The 12500-nt window shown below is 40.6% G+C and overlaps 1 protein-coding gene across 1 annotated transcript in view; it reads right to left on the bottom strand.

Annotated features, from left to right (window-relative positions):
• Positions 1 to 9370: 9370 nt before the first annotated feature.
• The window catches only part of LOC137991935 (protogenin-like), a 50543-nt gene continuing 47413 nt past the window's right edge, over positions 9371 to 12500 (bottom strand). The window contains exons 8-11 of the mRNA XM_068836960.1: positions 11712 to 11765; positions 10586 to 10870; positions 9699 to 9748; positions 9371 to 9623 (exon numbers count right to left, since the gene is read on the bottom strand). Coding sequence (XP_068693061.1) covers positions 9747 to 9748; positions 10586 to 10870; positions 11712 to 11765 — 341 coding nt within the window. The 3' untranslated portion in view covers positions 9371 to 9623; positions 9699 to 9746. The remainder of the gene's footprint in view (positions 9624 to 9698; positions 9749 to 10585; positions 10871 to 11711; positions 11766 to 12500) is intronic.

Below are 12500 nucleotides of genomic sequence, written 5' to 3'. Positions count from 1 at the left end.
ACAGCATCGGGAAGACACTGCGCTTCCACTTGGCCCTTGAGATAAGGTGTATCAACATCAATCTTTGCGATGGGAACTTTCCTTGCCGTATTGTCAATGAGCAGCATAACATTAAATTCGCCAGTAAACTGATCCTCAGACACAAGGTCCTTCTTTACTACAATTCCACTACAACCAGTATCTCTCAGGACATCAACAGGCTTCTCTCCAACTCTACCTTTCACGACAGGCATTTTACTTCTCACTCCAGTCAACGGTTCAATACAAGCACTACTCAACAATGGGATCTTCTTACCACAGGCTAACAGCAACTCATCATCTTTAATACAGGCCTTAATTTCTTCATCAGTAGGTTTAACCTCAGGTGGCTGAATTAAACAACTGGCACTCACTTGACCACGCTGCACAGGATTACCATCCTTACTTTGTCCTCCTGATCTGCGTCCACCTGACCGACAGTTTCTGGCTTCATGTCCCTGCTTGCCACATAGGAAACACTTTCTTGTTAGGGTTGGGCAGTTGACAGCTTTATGACCTCGGGTGTTGCACTTAAAGCAATGCAGAGCTGGTGGATTAATCTGCATGTTCTTCGCCTCCTCCCTCTCAGGCTGCACTGTTGGCTTTCTGCTCGCTGAGCTGAACAAGTGTTTACCATGAGCCTCCAAGTACTGGTCAGCGATCTTCGCAATCTTTGCTAGAGTCTCAGGTGCCCTTTCTCGCAGGTGAATTGCCAAATCCTTAGGACAAGAGTCAATAAATTGTTCTTTCACGATCAAGTCCTTAAGACCATCAAAGGATTGCGCAGTATCCGAAAGCTCTAGCCAACGTAACAGGTATCTGTCCAGTCGCACAATAAACTGCTCCGGACTTTCGTCAACTTCTGGTTTGGATGCTCTAAATTTTCGACGATAGCCGTCTTCGGTAAGGTCATATCTCTTCATTAACGCAATCTTTACCCTGTCATAATCCTTAGCTGCGTCCTCCGATAGACGTGAATACACTTCTAGTGCCCGTCCAGACAACAGAGCACTGAGCTTCGATGCCCATCCATCTCTTTTCCACTTAGCCGTCTCCGCAAATCTCTCGAACCTCTGCAAATACGCGTCCAAATCGTCTTTACCATCAACAAACGAGGGGAGTTTAGGTGCCTTAGCCCGATCCTCTCTCACTTCAGGACGTCCGTCCGCATTCTCCACAGCCAAACGTGCAATCTCCAGCTCATGTTCTCTTTTTGCCGCTTCAATGGCCTCTTTCTGTTTCAACAGCTCGGCTTCCATCTCCAATTTTCTTAGTTCGCGTTCCTGTCGCCTAGTTTCTCTCTCTTCATCTTCTCTTCTGCGCCTTTCCTCTTTCTCTTCCTCTTCCTTTCTTTTATCCTCCTCAAGCATTCGACGTCTCTCTTCTCTTTCTTCTTGTAATTGCCTCTTTTTTTCTTCTTTTTCTTCCTCTTCCCTCACAAACTCGAGAAGCTTTTCTCCTTCCAACCCGAATTCTTTTCCCATCTGCAAAAGCTTTTCCATTTCCATAGCAGTATTCCACAGCAAAAACACAATATACTCTCTCGTACAGTTCCTCTTACTTTTCTGTAACTCCTTCTTGAATTGTCCTTTCCTGGTTTCTGTAGTCAGCAAACAAATGAATTCCGCTCCCGGACAGGCCCCCAATGTTACGAGTTCGTGTGTTTTGAGGAAAGGTAGTTTGCAACTAAACTGAACGCAGGGTTGTCGGAACAACAACAAGAAGATTTATTCCAAGAATGAACGTAGTTTCCACGAAGTAAAACTCTGAACAACACGTACTGAATAAACTTACACGGCCTCCGCCAACTTGAATGCACACAGCTTCTGTCACACTTGACTAAACACGGCCAACGCCAACTCTTCGCTTGTGAAAAACTAGTAGAAAAACACTCCGCTTGGACTCGTCTACTTATATACTCTGACAATAAACTTCTAGAACTTTCTAAATTAGTAATGAATCTAATTATAGAAAGATTACAAAACACACCGATTTAGAAACGCTTACGTACAAACCTAAATATAAACAAACTACGAACTCTCGCGAAGCTTCTAGACAGTAACGCTTGTCACGCAATGCTATTTTTCGTAACAATATGCATTAATATTCGTTAGTATACATAGGTTATATAGTTATACGTTCCGACAGTGTTGTGTTCTAATAAATCGTTTATGATATTCCTTGGCGGTTTTACGCAGTTTATGAAAATCACATTTAAAGACATGATCAAGTGGCTCCAACTCCATAGTATAATGATGACTAAAAACAAAAATATCCCACCTTGCATACACTATACATGAAATTCAATAAGTTCTGATTACATACAGTACACAAATTTATATCTAAATAGTCATTTGCTTTCAGACCAACCAAAGTAATGAACATTACCAACACTAAGTATCTACCTTAAAAATCAAACGCATTCCACTAATTTTTGATTATTTCTACTTTTAGAATTTAATGAAATCACATGAAAACGATCTATTGACGTCAGCGGGGGTATTCTGCCCTTAAGCGACGACGTCATTAGACAACTTAAGGAAAAGCACCCTGCGGCACAGGACACCTTCCTCGGTTCTCTACTCTTTGGACCGATCGAAGACGTTCCAGGTACAGTGTACTACCAGATCAACGAAGAGATGGTTCGTGATGCCGCTTTAAGGAGTAAAGGCTCTGGTGGACCTTCGGGTGTAGAGGCCAATGGTTTTAGGAGAATGCTTGTTTGCAAATCTTTCAAGAAGTCTGGGTCACACCTGTGTACAGCTATAACTACAATGACCAGACGACTGTTCACGGAATATATTGACCCTCTTAGTATCGAGGCAATTTTAGTCAATCGTCTGATTCCACTCGACAAAGGAGAGGGCGTGGTCCGGCCGATTGGGGTTAGTGAAGTAATACGGAGGGTAATCGTGACGTGCGCGATGAGAGTAACAAAACCCGATGTCGTCGACGCAAGCGGCTCGCTGCAGGTGTGCGCAAGCCATAAAAGTGGGCGTGAGGCTGCCATTCATGCAATGCGCAATATTTTCGATGGTGATGACACGGAAGCTGTTCTTCTTATTGACGCCTCTGAGCTGCACAATATCAGAGTGCTATGTCCCACCACATCTACTTATGCGGTTAACACCTACAGACAGCCTGTGAGGTTCTTACTTAAATCAGCAGAGGGCACCACACAGAGGAATCCTCTCGCTAAGAGCATATACACCATTAGTATCCAGCCACTTATAACGCTTCTACACGTCTCAAGCGCAGCTAAACAGTGTTGGTTTGCTGACGATGCAACGGGAAGTGGCTCGCTGAAAGACGGTAGGACGAACTATCAGAGAGTGGTCCGGCATTAGGGCACTTCCCTAATGCAAAAAAGTGCTTGTTGATCACAAAACCTGATAAAGAACACGCTGAGGAATTCGGCTACACAGCGATTAACATTACCCCTGTGGGCCACAAGCATCTAGGTGCTGCTCTTGGGTGGAGGTCATTTCGTGAAGAGTACGTGGGCGAGAAGGTAGAAGACTGGGTAAACCAGGTCACCAAACTTGCAGAGTTCGCCACATCACAACCTAAGGCGAGCTATGCAGCGTTCACTTTTGGGCTACGGCACCGATGGACGTATTTCTTAAGGACACTGCCCGACATTACTGACTTGCTAGAGCCTTTAGAGCGTGCGATAACTGAATTCCTCATACCAGCTATTACGGACCACGCAATAACTGAAGCCGAGCGCGAATTCCTTGCGCTTCCTGTGTGCATGGGAGGGCTTCGGCTTATAGATCCAGCCAGAGCCTCACCCAAAGAGTCACAGGTCCCATAGTGAGGCAAATTGTGGAGCAGGTGCATCAGACCCCGGATGCGTCAGAAATAAGAACACTGCAAATAAGCGCGCGTAACAAGAAGGATGAGTGCATGGATGAGAGGCTAGAACGGGTGAAGACCTCTCTCCCGACAGGAACCAAGCGAGCTGTAGAGCTAGCTACGGAGAAGGGAGCATCGAACTGACAGTAATTCCCATCAAAGTCTTGACCTTCAATCTAAATAAGAGAGAATTCAGGGATGCAATCAAGTTGAGATACGACTGGGAAATCACCGACACACCGAAAGTGTGCGTGTGCGGGGACCAGTTCAACGCAGATCATGCAATGGTATGCCGACGTGGCGGGTTTAAAGCACAGCGTCATAATGAGCTTCGTGACCTGGAAGCAGAAATGTTGAGCATGGTATGTAATGATGTGGATACAGAGCTGGTCCTTCAGGAAGTTAATGGAGAGCTTTTAAACAGAGGTGCCAACAGAGCTCCTGATGCCCGTTTAGATATTAGCGCCCGTGGCTTCTGGGAAAGACAGAAGACTGCATTCTTCGATGTCAGGGTTTGTCACCCTAATGCAGGTTCTTACAAAGATCTAAGCCCCAAGGAAATCTACAGGCAACACGAGAATGAAAAAACAACGCCAATATGCAAGCAGGGCAAGGAAGGTAGAGGTTCCAGAGGAAGAAGAAGAAATGTAGACCTTCAGGACACAGATATTAAAATGGAGAATGTGACTGCTAGGATTTCTTAGTTTTTCGTATTCATAATTTGTTTTTTATTTTCATTTTATTATTATTTTTTTAATGACTGGTATTATCTGCTTGATATTTTTAAATAAGAGTGGTTTTTCTTTAAGTACCAGAATGCGATTATGACATGAATTTTTTCTATTACAAATAAGAATATCATAGTACTTTTATGACATTTTTTTTTTCTTTAAGAAAAAATTGTCCTTGAAAACAGCTCTATTGTCCTTCATAATAGTTTCTTTTTTAATCCAAATGAAATGTAAATAGGTTTCAATAGATCGAAATTAGCCAATCGGAACCGTGAATGCGACCAATGGACCTGTTCCGCGACAGTGATTGACAGCAGCAAAAAGCAAAACCGTTGACTGGAATTTGAGTTTCAGAGTTTGCATTTTCATGGAAGGCCCTGTAATATGGGAAGACAAATTTTACAAGTAGTAAAGACGCATATCATTCTCAATGACGAATCATCAGGCGGTCTATTTACATCACACCAGGAGTTGAATTTTGACTCTAAGAATATTTTAGAAAGTGATGTCTGAAACTTTTGTTTGGTTTACATGTAGAAAAATCGGTCAGGTGAAGTTTCATAGGGGGCAATCTGAAAGTCTTAATGCCCTTCCACCTCTTTTGGTTTTTCACACCTAGTTGTAAGACGTTCCAAACGCGGGTTTACATGGCATCTCCCATCTCTCAAAGGAGAACATGTAATTTCAAGAAACATCTTAGCTTCAAGGCCAAGTACGACTTTTTGTATGAAACGTGAGTACAGAAAGCATATGTCGCTGCGTTTATCAACTGTTAAGTTTTTGTTCTCTCCATGTAAACGTTCTCTCACTCGCACGTGCATTGTAGGACTATTACCTCTCTGCTACGTTTTTTTTTTTTCGCCGTATGAAAAGGAATCCAGGGGCCTGTTTCTCGAAAGTCCCGATAACTTTTCGGGCCCGAAAAGCCAGTCGTCGAACTGCAATCTGCTTAATTTGAAGAGCTAATCCTTTAACATGTTTTTGATGTAAGAAAAACAAAGAGGATTGCGAAGTATGCTTGTTAAAAAGGGACAAAACATTAAGATGTGCTATTTACACAATAAGAATGACATACATATATCAAGTGCTTATACATGTTCATCAAAACTGTTATACATACATCAAGACTGTTATACATACATCAAAATTCGCCATATACATATCAAAGCTCATATTTACATGTTGAACGATGCTACACTTACATCAAGATTATCTGATATATATTACATCAAGATTCTTTAGCAATATGTACATCAAGTTCCCACATAAATATACCTCATGATTCGTGATACTTTCCATCGAGTTTTCAACACATCAAGATGCGTGATAACATACACAGTGTGACTGCTATCGTCCGTGTCTTATATATCTACATCATTCGTGATATATATACATCAAGATTTGTGATATACCGGTATACATCGAGATTCGTGCACTTCTTACATGAACACAAGAATACCGCTGGATTTAAAGAGTGAGGAGTGAGCAGCCCTAAAGGCCGGAATCGAGAATCCGGAATCCGGAAACCAGAATTATCCACAAATCGCCAGAACTACAACAACTTACCCACTCCGTGTATGCTCGGCTATAATTCCCACACTCAAGTATTTAACTTTGAGGAAATGTAAACCGTAAAAAGGATCTGACCTTGTTATTCTGGATATAAGGACTTGAACGTGGTGATGACATCATCAAACTAAGGTAGTCCACATTACAAATAAAGGGAACTTAAAACTTGTTTAATTCATTTTCCTTGCTTTTTCACCTGCCTTGGTACAAAAATGCCTCTTTTAAAGGAACAAGGCGCCAGGGAGGATGTGTTGCGTAAGTGATGGAGCGACTGAAGCTGTCGATTATAGGTTGAGAAAGAACATACAGTGAATAGGAAAAGTTTACATTGTTTATCGAAGATAAGTTCTTTCGAGACGTCCCACTGGCATTGAATAGGCCAGGAAACAATCAAGATTTGAAGATTATGCCAAAAGGCAGATGAATATTGCGCTTCAAGGTCGACAACTGATGATATGTTCGGCTTGACCTAAAAGGTTTTTCCACCGTGTTTTCGCAGTTTGAACATACCTGGACTTCCGAATGATGTAATTTCATGACACCCAAAATGCCCCGGTGGTCGTGTAAGTTTATCGAGTAGAATTTTTACCTCGTGGAAACTACTTTCATTTTCGAATAAATCTTCTTGTTGTTGTTCCGACAACCCTGCGTTCAGTTTAGTTTGCAAGCTACGCATCCTCAAAACATTCGAACTCGTAACATCGACCTTGAAGCGCAATATTCATCCGCCTTTCGGCAGAATCTTCAAAACTTGCTTGTTTCCTGGCCTATTCAATGCCAGTGGGACGTCTCGAAAGAACTTATCTTCGATAAACAATGTAAACTTTTCCTATTCACTGTATGTTCTTTCTCAACCTATAATCGACAGCTTCAGTCGCTCCATCACTTACGCAACACATCCTCCCTGGCGCCTTGTTCCTTTAAAAAAGGTATTTTTGTATCAAGGCAGGTGAAAAAGCAAGGAAAATGAATTAAACAAGTTTTAAGTTCCCTTTATTTGTAATGTGGACTACCTTAGTTTGATGATGTCATCACCACGTTCAAGTCCTTATATCCAGAATAACAAGGTCAGATCCTTTTTACGGTTTACAGGAAAGTCAACTCCAAGGCAACACATTTATTGTCTGAATCCCTACACAACCCAAAGTTCAAAGTTTATTTGAAATCCATGATGATCTCTCTTCGGAGGCATAGCATTACACTGGGGTCCAATCCCCTAACAATAAGCATGCGTCGCAAAATTCGAACATGTAGACGTGACGTAATAGACAGTCTCATCTCTTTTAAATGATGCGCAAATTAAGGTACGCCTTTGAGGGTTGGTGAAGAGATGAGAGTACTTACCAATGCTTCTGAGTTCTTTGCCATCCTTATTGTAATCATCGCCCTACATTATCTTACCATTACCATTACCATTAATTTTTTTTTTAAATTTAGCTAACTAATATTTCCACCAAATTTGGCCAAAAAAGAAGAATCCGATATTTTTTTTCAATTTTTTACAATTACATGCGTCAACACCTGTCATTTCTTCACGACGACAAACAAAGGCGATTGTGTTTTGCATAATTAATTACTCTTCGGACTTAGAGGGGCAAAAAAATATGACTAGATTGTTTAAAACTTTCTTTTAACCAAACTTTCCAAATTTTTAAGACCAAAATATGAAGTTTTCATTCATGAGTAGTTAATTTGATGATCTAGGGCGATTTTCAACGCGAAAAAGACAAACTAGTCCGTGGCATTTCAAAAACACGTATTCACAATAATGGCTCATACGGAAATGTGAATCTTCATCAGTAACATCAACTGCTGTTCTAAAATTGCTTGAAATTGTTTCCCTAATATTTTTCACATACTTTAGCAGGGGTTTTTCCGTAAAAAATTTTGAACAGTCCATAAAAAGTGATTATTTTTGCACATACGAACCACATAAAGCCCTTCACAGAGAAGGCCATTTTACTAATATGGCCACCTAGAGGGGCTCTAAACTTGAGCCCGTGATATCGTCACGTGATACTAGTCACATTGGCATACATGGAAGGGAATACGTACGGACGTATGGAAGGTCGCATAAGCACGACATAGCTAAAACCAAAATTTCTTTCATTGATGGGTTACCATATTTTCTTAACCATGGTGCTCCGCGCGCGCGCCTTTGGCCCACCGAGCTGCGCTACAAATTTAATATACAAAGTAAATAACGCTCTAATTCTTTTATTCGATTATTTGTTTGTTCAGTCTTCCTTGAGTGGGGGTTTATGAAACCTGGTGCTTAAGCAAAAATAAATGCGACGGTTTGAAGAAGATTAAAATGTTTTGCTCTCGCCCTTAAAACAAAATAACGTATTTTTCAAAAATTCCTGCCACCATGCTGTTCAGTTTTTGGCGAAAAGGACAAGCGAAAAAAGACTCGCATCTTTTGGCTTCGCTCTTCGTCTTGGACTCCCAGCCTCATGTTTAGAATGAAACACTCTCCACGAAAAACTGGAGAACCTATCTAAAAGCTATCATACGGAAACTAAGATACACACAAAAAAGCAATTGAAACCCGAGTACGATACCAATCCTCTGTGATCTCCAAAGCAAGGGAACTTTCCACCCGCCTAAACGAACCGATGTTATCGACGACGACAACTTTAAAATGCTATTTCCCACTAAATAGAATTAATATGCTCACACTTCGTTATCTGTCTACTGATGGACTAACTTCCTCCTGCTAAAGGGAAGGTAACAAGAAATTTCCATACTAATAATATACATGCTGTTGCCCATTGAGTTTAAACCATAATCGTAATGTTGCGATTTATAAATCGCAAAGTTCGTGATCTTGCGATTTATAAATCACAAAGTTAGCAACCTTGCGATTTGTAAATCGCAAAGTTGGGCATCGTGCGATTTATAAATCGCAAGGGTACTTCAATGTGTTATTTATAAATTACAGGACAATTTTTTATGACATTTGATAAATAACGCAAAATATAGGAGAAAAGTACCCCCTTAGCTGCAGCTACACAGATCAGAGGAAAGTCAAGACAGACATGGACGGAATGAGATGGGGGTCGAACTGGCAACCTCCAGTTCAGAAGACCGGGCACTAACCGACTGAGCTACGCCTGCTCCTCAGTCACAAATGCAACTGTATTGGTCGCAATTTAGAGCCTTGTAATACATGTACTGCTTCTTACCATTATCTGGCTGAGTAAGGACTGTTCCAATGACTGGTGGGCTCCATATTCCCCTGCCAATGACAGTTGCTGCAGATACTCTTACACTGTATGTTTTTCCCTCGGATAACCCATTAATCGTTTTATGGAGAATATGACCTGGTACTTCTAAGCTGCTGGGCGATCCTATTTTACCATGCTCTTCCCACTCAATTATATACTTGGTTATAATTCCATGTTGGTAAACTTTTTGCGGTGGTTGCCACTCTAAATCAAGACTCTGGTGAGGGAAATATGTTTGAGGTTAGGTTTTTTCATGTTCTGATCTAAACAGACTCTTTAGGAAATTACTTACATCTGGCGTAATACTGGTTATTCTCACATTCTTAGGAGCTCTTGATGGTTCTAAGTAGAAAAAAAAGTAAAATAAAAGGCAAACTGAGACAAAAACATTGACATTTGACGTTAGGTTCCTGCAAATACTGGTTTACAATAATTTCTCGTCCCTTGTCGTAAAAGAAAGTAAACTGACACAATCCATGTAGTACCCCCAAAAATAATTAAGTTAAAATAAAACATTTTTCGAAGTTGAACTTCCAAGCAAAGGCTGCCCGATTCCTGAAGCAAAAATTCAATCATTGTAAAGCCTACCTGTCTTCTTCCACGTCTGATGTTTGACAAAGCACATTTTCTAATCTGGGTTGTAGCCAGGGAATTATCTTTTTTTCAAAATGGCAGCTGGCTGCTACGAGACCTGCACCAGTGGGCCATGAAAGCTTAACCTCATTAAAGGAATGTAAATTTAAAGGACATTCGACTTTGATAAATGATTTTTTTAACTTCTGGATTATTTTTAAGGGTACTCCATAGGGGTACTCCATGGAGTGGTACTCCAGATTTTGTCCCTGGGATATTGACAGAACTCATGAAGCAAAGAAAGTGTCATCTACCCAGCAGTGTCGTAAGACATTTTACGTACAATAGAATCTTAAATTCCTATTTTAAAGAAAATGTGCTGCAAAAACTCATTTGTTAAGTGCGTGAACGTTCTGACAGAATGGTCCTTCAATACACCCAAATAGGCTAAAAGATATCAGGGAAATGGAGGGTGTAAAGTGCACGTTGCGGGTCATTGTTTTACTATAACTGAAACATACCAAACCCCGCAGTTTACACCCTCCATCAGGGAAACGCTCTCAGTCAAGTTAAGGGGTAAAAAGGGTAGGCAAATAAATGACTTACAGCCTTCAAGTGTTCTTTGAACAACTGATCTGGATTTTCTTCCTAGCAAAGCCTTTGTAACTGCCCTAACATATAATGTGTAATTTGTGAACCCATGCAGTTTGTTAATTATGTGGTGAGTAGCATTTCCAACATCAATTTGCAATTCCGCATCACCAATACTTTTATAATGCACTGAATATGCAGTAATCTGAAAATTTCCTTGAGGAGCACTCCAACTCAAGATAATGGATGATGAAGAATGTGGAAGAGCCAACACATTTGTCGGAGGTCCAGGCTGATTTTCTGCAAGTTTTAACAGAATGAGATTAATCATTGTAATGCCATTATATCTTACAGTCTCTGCAGTCAAAATTGTGCTTCTTTGGGGTTATGGGGCATTAAGAAGAAGCATTATTTAGATGTCTTTGCATACTTTTTTGGAAATACTAGAATTTTAGTAGGCGGAAAATCTGAGGAGACACTTTCCGAGGGTTGAAGACACAAGCTTGTAGGGGTATGGGGCATGCTCCCCCGGGAAAAGTTTGAAATTTGGACCTCTTAGAATGAATTTCCTACATCACAAATCAGGGTATTTGAACACATCGCTAATGTCATTAAATTTAGCTTTTTTATTCAGAGATATTACATGAATACTCTGAATTTTTGAAATTCAGTTGACGGCAAGACATGTTTTGGGTTTTCAAAAGATGCTAATTGAAAATAGCGTTAAATAACCCTCTTCAAAGCTCCTTTGCAATCTGTACAACGGCGTGCAATGCATTTCATCTGTTGTCTGTCACATTTCAAATGTAGTTAGCAAATCAGGCAGCTTCCTGGATTCGGGATTCCAAAGCCTCACATTTGCTGGATTCCGGATTGTTTCACATCGGGCGAGTTTTTGTTTAGACCTGAGCAGATTTAGTTAGTGACCGCTTCTGTAATTCTTCCAGTAAAGTTTTTTTTTCCGTTTTTCCGTTTCAAACTACTGACAGAGACAGCCATCTGCGAAGCCTAACAGCAACAAAGGAAACCAGAACGTGACCCTTTCATCAGTGAATCGTGAACTTTATTGTTCACTAGATATTTGAAAATCGTCAAGAAGGAATCCTTTCACATCCAGAGGAAGCCCCTCATAACTACTGACCTGATGGGGTAGTGACTGTCGTTGTATTTTGCGATCTTGCAGTCGTCTCACTTACTGTATAATATATATAAGCAGAACAAAAAAAAATTGTAAGTGTTAATGATTACAACAGGAAAGTCAACTCCAAGGCAACACATTTATTGTCTAAATCCCAACACAACCCAAAGTTTAAAGTTCAAAGTTTATTTGAAACCCATAATGATCTCTTTTCGGAGGCATAGCATTACGGTGGGGTCCAATCTCCTAAAAATATGCATGCGCAGAAAAAGTCGAAGATGCAGACGTGATGTAATAGACAGTTTCATCTCTTTTAAATGATGCGCAAATTAAGGTACGCCTTTGAGGGTTGGTGAAGAGATGAGAATACTTATCAATCCTTCTAGTTTCTGTAATGATCGCCCTACATTACCATTACCATCATTACTCTCATCATCAACATCATGCCATATGATGCCACAGCAAATACAAGATGGTAGGTCCCAAATGGTGTAATTGCTAAATACATTCTAGTCCTATTTCAGCTTGGATTTTCTACAGGCCTCATTGCAACTCCTAAAGTTCAAATGGATTCCACAAGTATGACCGTTTCTTTTATAAGTGACTTTCCAATTTCCTTTTGGGAGAGGTTAATGTATTTTTGTGTGGAGGTGACAGGTGACAAAGTAATTTCGGGCTCTTAAGCCAGCGAAACTGACTCGGACGAAGAATATCGAACGAGCAAGGTGCCCTATCATTTTTCAGTGATTTAATTCTCCTGGTTGTTTTTGTCCTGTTAAATTTCTAACCAAA

This window comes from Montipora foliosa, chromosome 2 (assembly GCF_036669935.1).
Source record: "Montipora foliosa isolate CH-2021 chromosome 2, ASM3666993v2, whole genome shotgun sequence".
In the NCBI taxonomy this organism is placed as follows: domain Eukaryota; kingdom Metazoa; phylum Cnidaria; class Anthozoa; order Scleractinia; family Acroporidae; genus Montipora; species Montipora foliosa.
Note: the sequence above shows the minus strand (reverse complement) of the source record. Positions and strands in the feature narration are given on the sequence as shown.